A 21678-nucleotide genomic window follows, 5' to 3' on the forward strand; every position below is an offset into this window, starting at 1 on the left:
ATATATGCTTATGCCAATTTTGCTCCCAATTGCTATTTTTGGACCTTGTCATTTCATTTCGTTCCAATGACCGGTCAGAATGGGAAACTTTGAAAATTCATAATTCAAAAAGGTTTTGACCGATTTTGACCATTTAACCACCAAAATACCTCTATTGATGAGTTCTATCCAAAAAACAAGGAGCAACATGAAATTTTGATGGTTATCCCTAGTAATATTATCAAATACCTAGTTGGTACCTAAAAGTTCAATAATGTTATAGTTTCTTTTGATCGCTATTAAGAGCGCACAGTTCTGTCCATACCTGATCTGGCAAGTTATTTCCATGGTCTTGTTTTCCCTATGGCATTCTAAAGTTGGACTTTTTTCCATAACTCAACAAAATATCTCTTCTCTGCAGGCCCACCCGACACAGATTTTTCATTTTGGGAGTTAAGTTTTATTTGTATGCAATTAAACTCAGCTAAAGTTGGCCAAAGTGGATTGATTTTGACTGAAATTTGTTGGAAAAAATTCAGAATATTTTCAAAATGTGCTTGCAAAAGATTTTTATGTTCTTCAGATGTTTCAAGCTTGACCTCATTTTTAGAAATAAAACCCCCAAAAATCCTGACCAATTGACAGACCCTACTTCTTGGGATAACTCCCTCCACCCCTAGAACAGGGTTGTTTAGCCACCTAATTCTCTCCTTTATTTGATCTTTCTTTAGTGATGTGATGCACTCCATACAGCATTTAGGCCATCCATTATGCATCATAGATCTCAATATTGAAACAAATTACATTGAAATCCTGCAATCTAAGTTCTCTGTTTTTTTGTTTTTTCTCAAATCTTGTAGGTAAGACATTGATGTTCATCGTGCTACGAGATGGAACAGGCTTTGTACAATGTGTTCTGAATGACAAGCTAGTAAGTGTTACTCAGCAGTGCTCTTTTCTTTCCAGAACCAAACCTTTGCAACTCTTATACCTGTGCAGTATAAAAGGGCGCAGACAGCAAAATGGGCTATTCCAGTTGAAACTGGACCATTCAGATGACCCCATTTAAAATGCATACTCCCTGTGTGGAAGATTAAGGTCATGTCTTCCATAGGGGTGTATGGATTTCAAATGGAATTGCCCGGTGTATGCGTGCCCTTTTTATATTGAATGCAGAAAATCGGTGCTGCCACGGGGAGACAACGTGAAATGTCTGTAATACTGAAGGTGAAGGAACTTAATTGTTATCTTTCTAGCTTCATAACCTTCATTTTTAAATGGCAATAATGAAAGGAATGCTTATTTAAATGTTACTATTACACTTTGTTTGGACTCGCATTCCAAATAAAATTGCACATTTGGTCATATTTAATCAGAAAACTTGTACAGCCGAAGTAAAATTGTATGTGTACTTTTATTAATGTTGTGTATTGTTTTGTGTTTGATTTACAGTGTCAAACTTATGATGCCATGATCTTATCAACAGAGAGTACTGTGACTCTCTATGGAGAAATTAAAGAGCTCCCTGAAGGCAAAACAGTAAGTCATTTCACAATATATCAATGTTAACATTTGCTTTAAGGGTCCTGTAAATGCCTTGCTTCTTGCTGCCAAACCAGGGCAAAATATTTGGTTACATTTGCTTGCCTGGACAGAATGTTGCCGTCACATTTTCGTCTGGACCAGGGTTGGGCGATATTTTGATTAATCGAAAATAATTGTTTTTGTAATCAGGTACTCGATCATTTAAAAACACCATAATTAAAGTATCGACATTTTAATTCAATCAAAAATGGTTTTTTATGCAATATTTGATAGATCGAAAATAATTGATTTAAAAAAAAAATCTACATTTATTGTTTTGGACAAACGCCCAAGCCTATTCCTGACCCTTTCACTGACAAATTATAGTCTTTAATCAATTTTTATGTCAAGAAAAGCAAAGAAAAAAATAACAAGCAAATAAAGAAACAACTGTTTTAGCCATGGCTGGCATTACATTGTGTGCATAGCATCCTGACAAGATGACACATTGTTTGAATTATTTGTTAGAAAAGTGTAATCTCCTGCTGCCCTCATATCAATCATTTCTAGCTGATCTAATTGATTCAAATATCCTTTCTAATTTTCCTAGGCACCAGATGGTCATGAGTTGATATGTGACTACTGGGAGCTGATACATGTTGCACCTGCTGGTGGTGCAGACAACTTGGTCAATGAGGTATGTATGAGAATTTGGCCATTCCATTTAAAATCGACACTACCCCTGTGGGAGATATAGCTAAAGTTTTCCACAGACGGAGTATGAGTTTTGAATACAATAGACATTGGGTAACTTCCATTTGAAATACTCACTCCAGCTGTGGAAGATATAGGTAAAGCCATAATACAGGGGGAGTATGGGTTTCAAAATGATTAACATTGACCAGTTACATTTGAAAAACATTTTCCTTCTGTGGAAGATATTTCCACAACCTTCCACAGAGGTAGTGAGAATTTTAAATGGAATAGCCCATGCGATCTCCGCTGATGGATAGAATCACAATAGGGATCATGAAACAGAATTAAATCACTTTTTTATCAGGAGTCTTGGTGTAATTGGAGTGCATATTTGTTGGCAAAACCTAACCCTAATGCATCCCCTAACCAAATTCAATACAAAATAAATGCTGAACTTGCAACATTATCTGAGTAGCAAAATTCATATCCAATTTTAAAAAGTGATTCCCTTGATTATGCCTATTGGCTTCACTCATGGTCTGGTGTCGGCCAGAGAGGATATCTTACACTTCCCACAATGCATTTCTTCCATCAGCATATGTGTGGGGCGAAGGTGTTCCACGTCTATTACAGTATTCCAGTTGTAGCCCGTACCATGTATCTTTAGAAAAGGGGCTAAATATGATTTGAACAATAACTATAGCATATTTCAGATGGAAAAGTTCAGTTATAATCTAGACTATGCCATAGTCTATTTTTGATGTTAATCATGATGAAAGCATTCAGTTGAACTCGAAATTATACTGATATTAATTACATCAAAATACTATAAAATTGTTATGAAAAAGTTTATATAATTATATTAGTGACAGTAAAAGTAAAGTTTACGTAGGCTTATATAATAATAATAATAATAATGGAGCGTATTTATAACGCGAAAAAAACATCAAAAAAAAGATCTCAGGGCGCGAAAACAAAAAAGAACCAAAGGACACACAGTGAAACACAAGACCTTAGGAATCAGGGAAAGCATGTTGGAAAAAATGAGTTTTAGACTACATTTGAATTGAGCAAGAGAAGTGATATTATGGATGTTGTTGGGAAGGGAATTCCAAGCTACAGGGGCAGCATAACGAAAGGAGCATACCGGCAGATGATAAATTAACCCGCGGGGTTCTGAGTAGCTTTTCAGATGATGAACGGAGGGAGCGTTGAGGAACATAAGTACAGAGAACCGCGGAGAGGTAAGGCGGAAGGGTACCGGTAAAGTGGCGGTATGCAAACACACATAATTTAAACTGAATGCGGAATTTTATGGGTAGCCAATGAAGCTCATAAAGTATGGGAGTGATATGATCATATTTACGTTTTTTTAACAATGAGCGGGCGGCAGAGTTTTGGATCCTCTGGAGGCGGAGAATTTGATCAGAAGTGATACCAGCCAAAGTGGAATTACAGAAATCAAGGCGAGGCGTGATAAGAGAGTATAAACGAGACACGACGTTGCTTCCTCAGACAAATATGGACGGATTGTGCTAAGTTGTCTTAAAGATAAATAAAGAGAGCGACATATATCGCTTATATGGTCAGACATGGACAGCGTTTGGTCCAGCCGAACACCGAGGTATTTAACAGATTGTTGGAAAGATATGTCAGAATTCAAAATCTGGATGGTATCATCTTCTTCTCTGTCAACTTGTTTTATGCGAGAGGGCGTACCAACAGTTAAGATCTCAGTCTTGTCGGTGTTTAACAAAAGTTTGTTGCTATTCATCCAACTCAAGATGGAACTGATACAGTTTTGAATGGAAGATATGGTGAGCTCAAAGTTTATTGGGGTGTCAGATTGCGAGACTTCCGTGTCGTCGGCGTACTTGTGGAAATTACATTTGTGCATTATAATGATGTCGGATAAAGGTTGAGAATAAAGAGTGAATAAAACCGGCCCAAGTCACGGAACCTTGAGGGACTCCGTACTGTAATGGAAATGGGTCCGAAACCACTCCATTAATATTAACAGATTGAAACCTCTCAGTCACGTATGAAGTGAACCACTCAAGTACAACTCCTTGGACACCGAAAGTGGTCGCCAGCCGCTCAATGAGAATAGAATGGTCAAGCGTATCGAGCAGGGCGCTGAGGTCAAGGAGAGCCACAAGAGAAACTTTTTCACATCGGTGTTGTTAAGAAGGCCGTCCAAGACACTCAGCACCGCGTGATCTCTACGCTATGGCCTTTTCTATCTGCGCGGATTGGTGAACTTCAATAAGATCATTGTCAAAGAGGTGTTTTTGGAGCTGTTTAAGGACGACCTTTTCAAGAACTTTAGAAATAAAAGGCAAGTTAGAAACTGGCCGAAAGTTCTTAAGACAGTTATTATCAAGACCGGACTTTTTAAGGATGGGTACAACAATAGCACGCTTAAACTGAATAGGAACAATACCACTCATAAGGGACTTATTGATAGTATAATTAATCAAAGGAACAAGATCAACAAAGCACTGTTTCACAAGATACGTTGGAAGTGGGTCTAATAAGCAACCCTTTGTTGGCATACTATGGACCAGCTCAGAAATCTCATCTTCAGTGACAGGATCAAAGTGATCGAAAACAGGACCCTCAAAAGCAGTAAAAGATGGTGGCAAACACTGACAAGAATCAAGTTTATCCCTTAGATGCGGATTTTGTCTGCAAAGAATTTGCAGAAGACTTGCGGAGATCACTAGGAGCAACATTATTTGGAAGCACTGAGGTTTGAGATTTTCTGAGAAGGTCATTTGCAATTGTGAATAGCTGCTTTGTGGAAGATGCAGCTGAGTCAATTTTGTCCGCAAAGTATTGCCTCTTAGCATTAGTAACACACTTATTAGCATTATTCCTCGAACTTATGTACAATTCTTTATGAACAGTCAATTCAGTTTTCCTCCAGAGCCGTTCAGCACGCCTTTTCTCACGTCTTGCATCCCTCACTTCAGTCGTCAACCAAGGAGCCGATGCACGATCCCTCACCTGCCGAGTAGTCAGGGGTGCGTGTTGGTCAAGAACTAGTTGCAGACCAGTATTGTTGGCGGCAACAAGACCACACCGCATCCAACTCTTCCCCTACGCGCCGCGCCACCGAGCTCAACAACACCCTTCTATAGATTGTCAAAGTTAACTGCTCGCAAATTACGCGAGGTCACCGAAGCGTCTACTAGGCGTATGTCTAGAAACATCAAAGTGACCAAAAACAGCAAAATGATCGGACAAACTAGGAAACTTCAACACGTCCATCGTGCTTGGTAACGCATCTGTCATTCCGCACAACCACCCAGTCCAGGATACCATTAAGCTTATGAGTAGGCTTGTCGACATGTTGAGAGTAGCCAAAATCAGTTAAAATCGAAATTGTCGTCTGACTTCAGAATCAGTTGGAACTTCATAATGGAGATTGAAGTCCCCAGTAAAGGATACATCGACCTTCAAACTAGCGTAAGATGATAAAAGGTCAGTAAATTCAGACAAGAAAGTTGGAAAGTTAACTCTAGTATGTTTAACAAGATGTTCACCAGGGTGCAGTCTATACAAGCACACACATATGATGGAAACTTGGTGAATGGACAGTTTTAGTTCCACGCTTTCAAAGGAGGTGTAATCAAGGTGAGTGAGAGTGATCATATTAGATAAAGATTCTCTCACAATGATGGCAATACCACCTCCCGGGCTCCACGAGGGAAAGAATGACAGTTAAATCCGTGAGGGGTCATAAAACTCATATATGGCTCATCGCCTTTCTCATACAGCCAAGTTTCTGTTAACATTACAAGATCCAGATTATTATCAGTTATGATTTCAGCAATGTCCGTGGCTATCTAACTACATAACTGAGCATTAAAGCACATCCACTTTATGTGACGGGTGTGTGACTCCGGATCGGCAGCAGGAGGGGAAACCAATGATATATCTTTGCGCTACCCCTCTCCTACCTCTGTGGGTGCGGCGACGTCTTAAGTGAAGTGATTGAATATGGTGGAGAAGCGGGGTAGAAATAGTATATGGGGGGCAGCATAGGTTTATGAGTTCGTCACGCTGGTATTTTATTGTACGATTAGTATCCAGTTCAATAGAATCAGTTTCAGGACAACTTTCAGGACCTGGGTTTGGATTTACGTCCCCAGCCACTAAAATATCTGGCTGAAAAGTTGCCGATGTATTACTGTAGTAACAAGCATGTGATCCTGAGAACTTCAAACGATGATATAATTTAGCATTGTCCTCATAATGAACAGAGCAAGGTAGGCCTATACTCTCATGCACATTAATCAGCAGCAAGGACAACAAGATAATGTATCCCATAGCTGAGTAGTTCCAGTCAATGCAAACAATTGATGAACAATTGATGAATCAAGTACTCACAGATGATGCAAACAGGAGATTATATTGATTTGATGAAAAGGTCCAATCCAATAGTGGAGTACAGTATCCTATATGCTGTGATAGGTAATGGTTAAGCTTACAGAAGTGAGTTGAGTAATGAGGTAGAAAAGTCCAAAATGAAAAATCTATGAAGAAAATGAAGAATTTTGCAGTCCAACTTGCTCAGGATAGTCAAGATGAAATACCCAATCCTCAGGTTACAAATGTAAAATAGTCACACTGCGATAAACAGCACAAATAAGCAACAAAATACAGAGCTGGAGAGGCTGCATGTCACCATGCGCACATCATCCAAGTTATTATTGAATGCAACATATCATAATGTCATAATTGTATTGGCACTTCAATACTGAACAATTCTGATTTTAGAATCTGCCAGTTTATTAATCGCGAAATTCCAGGTTAAAAATAGACTATGGACTTAAGATTTTAAACGGGCAAAGTCCCTAACACTCACACTGTCAATCATACTTGTTTATCAATCAAATTTAACCGCAAACAAATACAAGACGCGTCCATGCACAATACTGACGCGTTCATGCAATTACACAACACAAAGGCGGGGTAGGCCACATACTTGTGTACCATGTAGTTATTAATGGTAATGACAGGTACCGGAGGATTTAAACCATAACGAGATCAGGCGACCAATCACAAGCCAGATCCATTTAAAGATGCATTACATCATGGCCAATTTTAGTAGGCCAGATTTCCGACAATCTCATCCATAGAAGCTCATAGACAGCCGTGTTAAGCATGAAAACTGCAATCCAATGTCAGTAGTCCACTTGGGAAGCTAACAAACAGAGGGAGTAGGGTGACTGAAAAGAACAGATGTGAAAATCTATCAATTGTGCACACATTAATTAAATCAGAGTTTTAAGCTTAAATACAATATCCAGAGTATGCACAATGGGCAAGTGGACTACGGGGTAGTCTAGTTATAATCAGGCTTTCAGTGCATCCGATTTGCAAGAGTGAGAATAAACTAGTTAAAGTGACATACAAAGAATGGTAGCAAGTTTTCATTTTAAAATATATTTTGTTTCTCTCTCACAACAGGAATCTCATATAGATGTTCAATTGGATCAAAGACACATGATGCTCAGAGGAGAACATGTAAGTTATAGCTTGTACAGATTCAGTAAAACTCTTACCAGGGCATAATTTTGCCCTTTAAGCAGAATGGCCTGATTGAATCCTGTGTGCTGAACAAAATACTGAGCTTCATGACACCAATTGTTGCACATTCAAAACAACTGCTGTGTGAAAGAATTTGAAAATCATTACATTGGATATATTCTGTTTTCAGATAAGTGGGGGCCTCTTCCAATTATCCCCAAGTCACAAGGCTTAGGAATGCAGAGAATGTTCCTAAACCATATGACTTGGGGATAATTTTGAAGTGGCCCCCACTTAAGATTAGTCTGATATTTATACCTAGCTATTATGTGAAATGAGTCATGTGTAGCAGCTGACAAGTGCATCCTTTTGATATAGATGTACACATATTTGTGATAAGGCCAAAAAAAAAATTGTTTGTTTGTCCTCGTCCGACCGACCGTGTACCCTGGTCCCGACCGTTTTTTTTTTTTTTTCCAATTTTTTAAATTCAATATTTTCTTTTCAAAATGCATCTACAAAGTAAATTTGGGGAAAACAGAAATATTATTACCTGTACCCATGCGTATTTGGATGTTTACAGAGTCCAGGTGGAGACCGTGGAGCTCATTTCGCATTGTTGTTGTATTTTCGTCGCTGTTGTGTAAATACAATGCACTTTTCAATGACATGAAATTATGTATATTTCTAGTGCGTACAACGTATATTTGATGTACAGATTTTAATACATCGCGAGTCAGAAATTTGCTGAATATGTACAATTCAATTCTAAAAACATTATTATTTCCATAAATTTATCGTAACAATAGTTTATAAAGATGATAACGCATATGTTTTAGAAAAATAATACAGTCTTTTATTTTTTGTTAAAACATGTATATGTTCATGTTTGAGCTTCATTTACATAAACCGCCGTTGTATAATATGACGATACACACGCATTCCGGTCTACACCTCATCAAATGTTGATTGTTAAAAAAAAATAAAAGTGCATTTTCGCCGTGATATTCCATCTCCATTCGCTATGGTAATTTTTCTCATTTCTGTGTCAGTTTTGGTCCGAAACATGGTCAAAAACAGGTGCAAAAACATGAGCAAAGTCTGTCAATCTGGAACAAATTTTCGTTCGTAAATTTTACTTCCGCATTTCTTTTTTTTTTTAATTAACGTGTTGTTGATGCTACAAAGCTAAACTAGCGTGCTGCCACAAATAATACGAAAAAGGGTTATCATTTAAATTTTGTCTTTAAAATTGCTTTTATTCATCGTAACAATAATACTAATAAAGGAAACCTAGATTATTTATGAGAAAATAAACTTAAAATATTAAAAATTGAATATTGTCAGGTTGTGATAAATAACTGTTGTGATTTGGTAGTTCACAGCATCTTACGAATGGTAGTGAGCTTTGGCAATAACTGTATTTTTCAATTCATAGCGAGTGTGCAGAAGAATTAAAATATCACAGATATACTTTTATAGGTGCTGTGGTTCTTTAGTTACGTTGTAAAGAGGGTTGAAACAACAACACTTTTGTAAAACGTACATAACTCATTAACGACAATAAATTAAGCAAGTTTGCAAAGTATACAATTTATAGAATGAACTTTTGCAAAACATCAAGGTGTTATTTTTCAATAATATATTGATCTAGATAATGAAAATCAATTTTTAGGTTGCTTCGACCAATAATAATATAATAAATAAATAAATAAATTTCGGAATTTATATAGCGCTTTTTCCAGAGGATTCAAAGCGCTGTAATTTCGCTGCGTGGTGAATCCTCACAATCAGATCGCATCAACTAGGCTAGTTGCAGCCGAACCCGGCGCGAACCTATCCGCACTTAGATTGTAACAATACACCCATTTTCTGCAGCTCCCCAAATTCCATTGGGTGAAGGAAGTTTTTGATAACGAAACAACTAATCACCGATTTTGAAAGCAGGAGGAAACCGGAGATCCCGGAGAAAACCTGCGAGAAAGCGAGCATGGATCGGGATAAACCAAGTGCACATGAGTCCTTGGGCCGCGCCGGGGCTTGAACCGGGACCTCAGTGGTGCAAAGCGAGAGAATTACCACTGCGCTAACTCGCCCTCCCAATACCCCGTCTACCCTTAAATAAACATTAACCGCACGTTAGCGGCACGTGTTCAGTGCATGCTTGCTCAATATTAGTACTCGTGAATCGGAATCCATGGCTTGCTTGTAAACAAATCAATCGGGACTTCCCCAGGTCATCAAACAGCGATCGTTCGGAAAGCATGCAAAAAGTGCACGATTTCCTGATGTTGCATTTACAAATATTGCAGAATTTACTTCAATTCTTAGCAGGTGGGTCAAAATTTTGGGGCTTTTATTATCTTAAAAATATAAAAGAATAAAATTTCTTATTTTATCATCAATTAGTGATAAAATTTGAAGTTTTGTCTCGTCCCACATGCATGTGACATGGACGCAAAATACTTGATTAGTCATGTGAACTCCAAATTTGTAAAATACGCGTCTGGACGCACACTAAACGGGAAGCCTGATGCAGAACCATCTCAAGAGTTAAACCAGTAAAGTGCTGCGTGTTTTGATTTATTTACCAGTCTTCAAATTGTCAGTTTCAAGTGCAATATCTGTAAAAAAATTTTTTTTTTAAATCCGACCTACCGACCCAACTGTTTCATAAGCCTCTATGGACAAACAAACAATTTTTTTTTTTTTGGCCTAAAGCTGGATTCTTTTAAGAAATTGTTTTGCCACAGAAGGAAAAAAAAAACATGGTTTAACCATGTTGTATAAGTTTTTTTTTTATTATAAACTAGTTGAGTTTATGCACTTCCTGTATTACTTTTTTAATGTTTGATTGACTGCATGAGTTTCTTCTAGTTTGGTCCTTTTTTTTGTGGTTTAACCAGCAAAAAATTGTTGCCACTTTGCTGGCAAAAATCTGTTCTTGCAGACAAAAACCAACCGTTTTAAGAATTAGGAATTATCAACTCAACTGGCTGGTGTTTAAAAATGGTTATAAAGGTCTTAGTGCAAGGATAACCATTTAGCCAGTGTCAATGCTTGTGGTGTATCAGATTAATTCAATTCCACATTTATTGTCTTTTTGTTGTAGCTATCCAAAATTATGCGGGTCAGATCTACTGCTATGCAATGGTAAGTTATGGTTTATTTATTCATACCTGCCAACTATTCCTGTTTTGGAAGTGGTCCTTTTTTTATAGTTTTTGGATGGAAAAATAGGAACAGTTTTTATTTTTGAAAATACTGATAATGGTAAACTCAATCATAAGAACAACAACAAAATCAAGACAGCTGCTGTATTGCATTTCCTCATCAATTTTGATGATTTTAGATCCATATAGGCTCTCCTGTATCCTAAAAATACCCATTACCTCTGAGTGTCAAGAGGTTCTGTTTCACAGTGGTACCCTTGGGTGGAGCTTTAGCCTAGTGTTCCAATTTTGCAGTTACCAGTGTTGGCAGGATCTTGTCCACTGTGGTATTGAGTAATTGACTCTACATCATTGATCCTTTGAAGGCCAATAGATAAAACATGTGAATAGACCTCTGTGATAAATCTAATATCTTCTTTTTATACAGATTTAGAGTAAAATACTAACTTACCAGCCTTATTCTAAATCCAGAAAGCATATGTAGCTAGCAATAGTATCATTTGAAAGTAAAATCCTTTTCTTCATTATTAATCATAAGTGTCAACACATTCAACTTTTACATATTGACTTGATTTTTTTTCTTTTCAGTTTTCGGGATCATTTCTTTGCAAGAGGTTATAATGAGGTAAGAGTGTGGATTAATTACATACAGATGGCGCCCCCAACAGGCATAGTCTCTGTTCGTTGCATGCAATTTTAGTGAGGGCCAGTCATTCTATGGCCCGTGCCTCTTGCATGGCGTTGCAATATTTTGAAAAATACTCTGTAATAAGCACAGAGTTGGCGTAACATTTTTGTCTCTCGCATGTCATGTAACAATAAGCCCTCATTAACAGGTGAAGGTGGACTTTGCCGGTTGGGACGTCATCTTTATGTTGTTAATCTATGGGTAAGAGAAATGAATAAGAAATTAAACAAGGAATAAGAAATTATATATTAATAAAGAGAGGGAGGTGGGAGAGATGGAGAAGAGATTTAATTAAATAGAATTAAAAAAGCATAAACAATGGAGGGGTGAGAAAGACAGTAGGAAAAAGAAGGAAAGAAAGTAGGACTAAGCAAATGAAGCCATGTGTTCTGCAAAACTACACTCCTTGCTTTCAATATTATATTAACTTTATCATGTAACCTTTGCACATTAACATTTCAATTTTAACAGGTAACTCCACCCACTCTAGTGCAAACTCAGGTTGAAGGAGGCTCAACATTGTTTAACTTTGACTTCTTTGGAGAAGAGGTAAGAACATAAAGAGAACCAACGGGAAATGACTAGTTCACTGGACCAGAGAGAACAATTGAGTCATTGTTGCATTTTGAATAAACTAGTAGATAGAATATCATGTATAATGAATACTTGCATAAACATGTTGAAGATGGTCTAATTTGATAGCCTCATACCTGTAAGTTAGCCCAACCTTTTTCCCCATCAACATGTGTAGATTTTTGTGCATTGTATATCCATTATTGTTCTCATTACCCATATGGGAATATATGGTCTGGAATGCTGTTTTGTGTGCATTCTTAATTGTTACCACATAGTGTGCTGTAGAAAAATTGATGTGCATTTTCTCTAAGATGAAAATATGTGATAAAATTGGCCACTCCTTCAACGCAATAATAGGGCCTTCATTCAAGAGATTAAAACTTGGTATGACACTCCACAGGTGGGGGATGGGGCTAGCATCAGTTGTGGAATGGGCGGGTCAGGGGAGCTTTATCAAGGGGATAAAAAATAGTGTGTAGTGTGTAATGAAGCAGGACAGAACCGCAAATTGCTCGGTTATGCTCTAATATGTTGCACAAAATGTTAAATTTCCACTTTTTCTCATTTCCTACTATATATTACACATACCCGCAAGATTCAAACATTCTAATAATAGGCTTATTATTCACCAAAGGCAAAAAATGAAGATGATCAGTGACTCTATTGTAATATAATAATGCTTGGTTTCTCCCAATATCGTTTCGCAATGTAATGCATGTTTTGATTTGTTTTGCAGGCCTACCTCACCCAGTCATCTCAGCTGTATCTTGAGACTGTGTTGCCTGCCCTAGGTGATGTATTCTGCATTGCCCAGTCATACCGTGCTGAACAGTCACGTACAAGAAGGCATCTAGCAGAGTAAGTTGGGGAAAGTAATGAATATAATGTGCACGGGCAAATCAGAATACATTCCTGAAGATTTTAGAAACTGTGTGTTTAGATTGATATGGGAAGTGTTAACCATAGGTTATCATCAAAGATATACTTCTGCATTACATTTGGTTGTCAAATATAAATTTATCCTTACACAAATAGGCCTATGTACCTGAATCATAAATTACCAATGAAAACAACTAGAAATGCTGTTGAAATATTGATGAATCAATTGGTTTTATAATCAGTATTGTAAAATTCTCAAACACTTGATATAATTTGTATTAATTCACCTGTAAAATTATTTAATAATCCAACAATGGTTTTATTCATTGAATCCGACAAAATGCCTGTACATACGAAATACTGCTTGTGATATGAAAATAGTGCAAAATTATTATGGAAATGCAAGTTTGAATGGCAGCCAAATTTAATGCACCAAACCAGGAAGACATATTCAAGACAAACAGCATATTTTCCTACAACCATATAAAAAAGCAATTTCATTTGATAATGCATCAGAGAATATAGAGTATCCTATAGTATCATATCACCTGACTCTTATTTTAAGGGGATATATAGTCATATGTGGTCTAGCAGTAGAGCACAGGCCTCATGATCGTGATATATGGTCAGTTTGAGCCCTGCCGTGGCCAAGCATGTATAAATGCGTACCGGCATTCTTTAATGCTGGGAAGGTAACAAGACTCACTGTGGAGGAGGTGTAGTGACAGCAACATGACATGGAGGCCCAATCGCCAATGAAAGAGAGATGGGCACTCTGTTCACTATTATATGCAGGTTCTCCTTTACCTTAAGTAGATGTGCTTTCACAACGGGATTCCATGACTGCAGCCAGTCACTGTGTGAAATGGTCAGACCATTGACCTTTTCAAACAGTGACTGGCTGCACCAGTACTGTAGTTTTCACACATTGACCGGCTGCACCGATAATGTGATATCCGGCGGCACACCCAAATAAAAATCAGTTGTCTCCTTCACCTTTTTTGACCTTTTATTTTATGTCTTGCAGGTACACCCATATAGAGGGAGAATGTCCATTCATCACATTTGATGACTTATTAGACAGATTAGAAGAACTTTTATGTGACGTAGTAGATAGAGTTCTAGCATCACCTGTGGGAGAATTAGTCAAAGAACTTCACCCAGTAAGTTATCATAGGATCATCTTTATTTCAGCATAATTACAACCTTGTGGTTTCATGAGTAATGTAGAAGACAGAATGATACAACATGTTTCAATGGAGCAAAGAGTTGATGGGTGATGCAAGGTGATAAGTGACAATGGTCTCAGTAGAAACAAATTGGCTGATGTGGAGTAACCTCAATGTCGGCCGTGTCAACCACATTTTGAGGTGGTTAAAAGTGGGTGATACAAGGTGACATTCCTAGTAGAAACAGTGATGATTAAGTTAGAACACCAAAAGTCACTTAAACTGACCTATAGCAGCTTAAGTGTTTCCATACTTCCGGTCTCCCCACTAAATGCACATAGAGTGGTGATTGGTTACCCACCTGTTGCAGAGCAGTAGAAACAACCCAGTTGATGGTGACACACATCAAAAATACAGTGGAATTAAAGGGCGGTGATGCAAGGTGTTGAGTGTTAACATGTGTAATTGGGTAGGGAATTGATATTCATGAAGTAGTTGGAGTGATCGATCCAACTTGAAAGTCCAGGTACTTTAATTGGACCGAGTTCGTTGTAAATGCAAATGAGTGTGTTACAGTTTATTTACAAAATAGAGTAACTTAATTGCATTTTCAAAATCATATTAATTTTCCAGACAAGTATTTCAATTTCTGATTATCATATTGAGTAGCTGGGCATAAACAGAATGTAGGATCAGCAGGTGACAAGCTCTAAAACCAATCACATACACTGTTACATAACAGGCAAATTAGAACAGATAGATACATTATCAAAATTTCATCTTGGGTAAGATTTATTCATCGATATAAATATCCAGAAGTTCATGTCTTCTTCAATTTCAACATTTTCCCTGGATTTGATACTTCTTCCATTTTAGTGCCTCCCTCATATGTATGAGTATTATTGCACTGCGTACAGACAAGCTGTACTTAACATATTACACTACACAAAATATTTAAGGGATCAGAATCTGACAATCCTGGTTTGCAGTATTTCTTTTCGGTTCTTATAACTAACCAAAGTGTTTTTCGGTGCCATGAGACTTCAGTACTCAGTGGTGCAAGCGTTCTGTTGCCCAATTATTCCTGAAGAAATTACACTTTCCTGATTGACAATATGTTAATGTTGGTTTTGAAAAATGCTAAATAAGTTTGATGTTTTAAATATTTTGAGAAATTAAGTAATATATTATAATATGTCTTATTTTTTCTTCTAAAAGGAATTTAAACCACCCAAGCGTCCATTTAGACGTATGAACTACACTGAAGCTATTGAATACCTTAAAGAACATGATATCAAGAAAGAAGATGGAACCTATTATGAATTTGGAGAGGTTAGTGTGTGTATTTGTGTGTGAGTTTGCTATTTATTATGCATTAAAAATAGTGACCTTGGTTGGTTAAAAAAAATCACCATTTTGGTCCTTGGTTAAATGTCAATTCAGACATCCTGATTTTGATAGCTATACACTATGTACAGGGTGCTTATGTATGGGTACATGCAGTAGGGTTTGGTACTGAACAGAACACACAACACCAGATTATTAGCATTATAAACCGAGGACACACCTGCATTGGAGTGGAGGACAGACCCTTTTAATGGCAGTGTGTAGGGTGTACATGTTCTCGGAGCACAGTCCACAATTTTTTAATATGCAACGAAAAACTGCATTTAAGAGTATGCATCCAATATGGGTGATATAAAAATCAGTCCCTGTTCAAATATCATAAAACAATTGTGTATAATTTGCATAGAATGTATGTAAAGCTCATAAGAGGCATTCCATGTCAACTCCAGGGATGTGCACCGCAGCACCTCTTCAATTTTTTTGTTTTTCTGTGTGGTAGTAGATATTGATGAGAAAGTAAAATCCTGAAAATTTGAGCTTCATACTCCATTTCGTTTTCCGTGGCATCAATTTGAAATTTAGGGGTGAGCGTAAAAATGTGTCGCATAGCGAAAGACGATGTTTGGAGGTCCATAAATGTATAAAGGGAACCCCAAACAGCTTTGAAAAGTATGTATCCTGGGGTACTTTTTTGTGTAGAACTCAAATCTGGCATCAGAAAACTTGTGACTCATTTACTTTAAAAGATATAGGGCCCTCAAAATGCAACTTCAGTCCATCCAGGACCAACTTCGGGGGTCAGAACTCCAAAAGTAAAAATAATTTTTTGTCCATTTTTTGCCAGTCAGAGCCCTTTGGTAGGACATTACTCTTATCCCATATTGAGCCTATTAGAATACTTTTAGCTGAGATATTACCCATGCAAAACTCCAATTGTACATTTTTGTACATTTTGACCCCCAAAACCAATGTCAGACATTTTGCCCCACCTATATCTTTTTAAGTAAAGGAGCCACAAGTTTTCTGATGCCAGATTTGAATTCTACACAAAAAGGTACCCCAGGATACATACTTTTTAAAGCTGTTTGGGGTTCCCTTTATACATTTATGGACCTCCAAACATCATCTTTCACGTTGCGACACATTTTTTACGCTCACCCCCCTAAATTTCAAATTAATGCCACGGGAAAACGAAATGGAGTATGAAGCTCAAATTTTCAGGATTTTACTTTCTCATCAATATCTACTACCACACAGAAAAACAAAAAAATTGAAGAGGTGCTGGTGCACATCCCAGGAGTTGACATGGAATGCCTCATAATGTCTCTGATTAGATGGTCAAAATCAGAAAAACATGTCCTTGTTCAACAGTTCTGGACAGAGTCCCTGTTTGATGGCTAACACAAGTAGGGGTGTGTCTGGCTGTGTATTTGTGTACATATTAAGTGAACAGGACTGAGGAAACAAATATGAAAAGAAACATGACTGATATATGCATTCAGATGAAATGAGCATTCTAATTTCTTTGTACCTTACAGGATATACCTGAAATGCCTGAGAGAAAGATGACAGACCAAATTAATGAGGTAAGAAAACTTCATGATCGTCTACACAGTGTAAATTTCATGCAGTAACAGTGCAAGTTTTGCAACATATTTGAATGCATTAGAAGATACTGCATTAGTCGGGCTGAAAGAGTTCACATTTATGCATTCACCTGGCACTGCAGTATGGAGTCAAGCCCATTTAGTATGCAGTGTAAGCCACATAAATTGATGCGCATCAACATAGATCGTGTGGAGTTTCCAAATGTCAGGTGTAAGACAGGATTTTAGATAGATAATGGTTTTTTTAATAACTGGCATTATATCAGATATATTGATTTTGTGTATCAGAAACCTTCTAATTACAAACATGCAAAGGTCGGAGAAACATAATGAGGTGATAGTGGAATAGAAATAGATTGTAGTGTCAAATGGTTACCACTTGAACTCAAGTTAACTTGAAAGCTTGAAAGTGACACATTGAATCACTATTAGCATTTGCACAATTGTGCTCATCCACCACAAACTGGTCGTAAAGTCGGCATTTTCCATTTTAAGATACAATCAAAAAATAGTATATGGATTTCTATGTAAAATATATTAGGAATTTGACCTTCGATGACTTCCAGATGTCCGATGAAGCTGATTGAGGTGTCATTTTAAAGCTGAAAGTACATTCTTTCAAAATCTGCAATAAACAGATAATGATCTAGAGCCAACTTTACTACCACTTTGTGGTGGATGGTCACAATTTACAACTGTTAGTATGATATGAGTCATCAGCAGTGGCATACCGGGCAATATTTAAAGGGGGGACCTCACTCCCAGAATGACATTAGGCCATCTTAATTTTCTCAAAGCCCTTCCCAATTTGAAAACCTAATGCGGAATACAGTTTTTAAGGGTTTTTTTTTCTTTTCTTTTTTTATCTGTGGGACGAGCTTTTGGACAAGAATTGACCACCTTTTCATCTCTCAAGGAGGTTTCACTGTGGTCATCATGAAGAAATTTATTGAGATTTACAATTTAGGCTATTTTGATGTCTGACGTAATATTTGTGTGTGTGAATTTGGAAAAAAATAAAACAGCAGAAAAAACTGAAATATACTCAATCCTGCGGGAATAACGCGCAAAAAGCAGGCAATTTTACTAATGCGTGCGGGAGCTTTGATACAGGATACAAACTATTAACTTAAGATGGCCTTAACCATGATGGTTGTGCACCTTGTCCTGGACACAATTCTTGAAACTAAAGCGTCACCAGATAATGGACCATTTTGCCCATATAAAAAATAAATCAAAAATCTTGGACTCTAAAAGCTTTGAATTATTTCATAACATAAGGATAAGGAGTTAAATACCATGTTATTTATTGTTGATATAGCATGCCATCTATCAATACATTGGTTTGCCGCAAGTTCTGTAGTGACATAGCATTTTGCTGATCGCAGTATCGAATCACACACTTAAGAGTTAATCATGCAGAACATACACACATGCATTCAAGGGCGGTTTTTCGGCACGCTTGCAGCATAAATGCTAAAAAGCATTGACATAACTACCGATCTTGAGGTGAACCAAAGAATAGGCAGCCAATTCTGAGATGCTTATAGACTTATGAACTGCAGAAGAGGTCTCCTAGACTAGCCAAAATCATGAGGGTACTTGATAGGTAACCAAGATATGATTTTGTGTTTGTTCATAGCCTATTATGTTATGCCGCTTCCCTGCTGAAATCAAATCTTTCTACATGCCTAGATGTCCAGAGGACAAGAGAGTCACAGAATCAGTAAGTTTTACTTCTCAAATTCATGGTTGCAAGTGTGGAGGGTGGGTGGGAGCAGGAGAAATAGAGAGAGTACTGCAGTAGACTGATCACAATTTATGTAGACAAGAGAAATGCATAGTGGACCCAACATACGGCATGTATTGTCCAGCAATACTTCTGTAATGTTTGAGTGATTGGTGGGTGAGTAACAAGTAAGGCAAGAGGGAGCAGGGGGAATAGAGAGAATGGTTATTGATCTCAATTGATGTGAACAGGAAAATAAATATGTGCAGTGAACCCAACATACAACTTGCAGTGTCTTGCAATACTTCTGCAATGAGTGAGTGAATGAGTGAGTGAATGAGTGATTGAATGAGTGATTGAATGAGTGAGTAGCAGGTGAGAGACAAAAAGAGTGAGTAGGACAGCTAGGAGTAGGAGGAATAAAAAGAGCAAATATGGGCCACAGTTAATGTGAACAGGAAAATATATGCAGTAACCTCAACATACAACTAATGCAGATCTGTAGCTTGATTCACCTGGTTTTTTGTTTTGTCTTGTTGTTTGTTTGTTTGTTTTTTTGGGGGAGGGGTAGGTGTAGATCAGTAAGTAAAAAGGAAAGGAAAGCAAGAAAAAACCAGAACTTATTGCCTAAACCGTTGTTATATGATATGTTTCTTGGTTACAGGTGGATATTCTTATGCCCAATGTAGGTGAGATAATTGGTGGATCTATGAGGATATGGGATAATGAAGAACTACTAGTAGGTTACAAAAGAGAGGGTATCGATCCTAAACCATATTACTGGTACACAGATCAGGTAAGCATGCAATGTAGATATATTAGAATCATTTTACAGACCCTTATTATTTCTAAAACTCGCACAAAATTCATAAACTTTAACTTAATTTTAATGTTAACCAAAAACAAATCATATTTCCAAGCTTAAAAGCTGATTTTAAAGTAACAAGTATGATGCTAAAGTTTGTTAGGCTTATATAAGGCGAAAATTATTCGGCTTTTGTTACTGTGCACGTCAACAAAGTCCCAACTCACGCTCGCGTAAATTCACATAAGCGTGTGCCAGTCACGCATTACGCAATGCACAACTAGCGTAAGCATTGCGCCCAACTGCGTGCATGCCATTGTAAATCAATACACGTTGTTATGAATCTTTATTTATTTTTTCCGCCTTATATAAACCGAACAAACTTTAAGTGTGTTCTCTGCTATTGGACCAAAAGGTACTTTTCATTTGTACCAAGGTTAAATTTTGTTTAGATCATATAAATTGTTTTGGTATTGCAACTTGAGATCCTTAATCTTATCCTCACTTTTGCTTTGTTTCTCTCTTTCAGAGAAAGTATGGTTCCTGCCCTCACGGTGGCTACGGCCTTGGTTTTGAGCGTTTCTTGACATGGATCCTCAACAGACACCATATCCGCGATGTCACCCTGTACCCACGTTTCTTGGAGCGCTGTACACCATAGAGATAAACTTGCACGTGTAGAAGAACTAGGGTGTATTCAGAGAATTCTAATGGATTAACATGGAGTGTAATCAATAGTAGCAGGGAAAGAAGAGGGTTGATTTTGTGTAGATTTCTTCAGTAAATCTTGCCAACGTTATTAATCATCTTTTCTTTTGGGTATTTATGTCAGAGATATTGAAATATGCAGGGGGCATTTTACTTGAGAAATCAAGCTTCGAATTGGCACATTCAAGGCTAATGTCGCAAGCTATCATTTTTTAGTAGATCGGTATTGACATTTTTTGCAACACATGTTACATATTCTGTTGATGTTCAAATTTGGATGAAAGTTATTTTGATGAGTCAGCTGTATCTTTTAGAGCCTAATTTGAATGGTTGCCTAATTTGAACTGCAAGTTAAACAACTTTTTGATGGGTGATCAGCTGTGTTTACTTCTGAACTTCATTGCTTTACATGGTGTCATACTTCATTGATTTGTTCTAGATTTCTAGCCTTAAATATGAAGCTATTGGTGAGCAAACTTGAAGCTAGACTTCTCAAGGAAGGGGGCATGCTGCCATTCCATTAATACAACCAATCTGTCTCACTTAGCAGTGTATACCCAATTATACTAGGTATACAACATCATGGTACTGCCTGCATAATGTGCATATGTACTGGTGGCCAATAGTATTGTATTGTGCTGTGTCACTTTGCCTGCAAATTTAAGTATCATTCAATAATTACTCCTTGCTATTATTGATACATACAACTCAAGAGACACACTCAATGGTCATATTATTGAAACAGGGTGATTGTAGAATAAATGAAGTTAAATTTGTCAAAACCCAAGCTAAAACATTTTTTTTGATTGTTTCATAGTTAAGAAGCCACCAACTTTAACAAAATTAGTGTTCCAAGTAAGCAAGTCAGAAGAAATACACAAGATCCCCAAGGAAAGAATCCAAGAGCCATTTCAAGAACAAAGGTAGTCAAAAATCATAGAGTAAGCAACAGGAAAGCACAATTTAGATCACGAGGAGGGAGCAATGAGAACAGACAGAAGAGAAACGAGAGAGTTAAGAATTTGAGTCTTGTCTATGATCCACTGCTTGAGACTGTAACTAAGTCTAACATCATGACTGCAAACATAACTTCCTGCTGGATTACAACAATACCAACTTTGAGAAAGTCGATGATTCACCAACGAAACTGTCAACAAAACAGTCAATTTTTAGCTTGGTTTTTACAAATTCAACTTTATTTAGTCATATATCTGTGCTTGTATCTTGAATATTATAGAAAAGTAAGAGCTTTTGAAAATA

The 21678-nt window shown here is 37.2% G+C and overlaps 1 protein-coding gene across 1 annotated transcript in view; it reads left to right on the plus strand.

Moving 5' to 3' along the window:
* The window catches only part of LOC140158777 (asparagine--tRNA ligase, cytoplasmic-like), a 40804-nt gene extending 20044 nt beyond the window's left edge, over positions 1 to 20760 (plus strand). The window contains exons 6-19 of the mRNA XM_072181989.1: positions 840 to 910; positions 1432 to 1518; positions 2114 to 2200; positions 7678 to 7734; positions 10850 to 10890; positions 11499 to 11535; positions 12070 to 12147; positions 12911 to 13032; positions 14081 to 14216; positions 15441 to 15554; positions 17108 to 17155; positions 18819 to 18902; positions 19570 to 19701; positions 20240 to 20760. Coding sequence (XP_072038090.1) covers positions 840 to 910; positions 1432 to 1518; positions 2114 to 2200; positions 7678 to 7734; positions 10850 to 10890; positions 11499 to 11535; positions 12070 to 12147; positions 12911 to 13032; positions 14081 to 14216; positions 15441 to 15554; positions 17108 to 17155; positions 18819 to 18902; positions 19570 to 19701; positions 20240 to 20371 — 1226 coding nt within the window. The 3' untranslated portion in view covers positions 20372 to 20760. The remainder of the gene's footprint in view (positions 1 to 839; positions 911 to 1431; positions 1519 to 2113; positions 2201 to 7677; positions 7735 to 10849; positions 10891 to 11498; positions 11536 to 12069; positions 12148 to 12910; positions 13033 to 14080; positions 14217 to 15440; positions 15555 to 17107; positions 17156 to 18818; positions 18903 to 19569; positions 19702 to 20239) is intronic.
* Positions 20761 to 21678: the final 918 nt, after the last annotated feature.

The sequence above is a fragment of the Amphiura filiformis genome, chromosome 8, assembly GCF_039555335.1.
Source record: "Amphiura filiformis chromosome 8, Afil_fr2py, whole genome shotgun sequence".
Lineage (NCBI taxonomy): Eukaryota > Metazoa > Echinodermata > Ophiuroidea > Amphilepidida > Amphiuridae > Amphiura > Amphiura filiformis.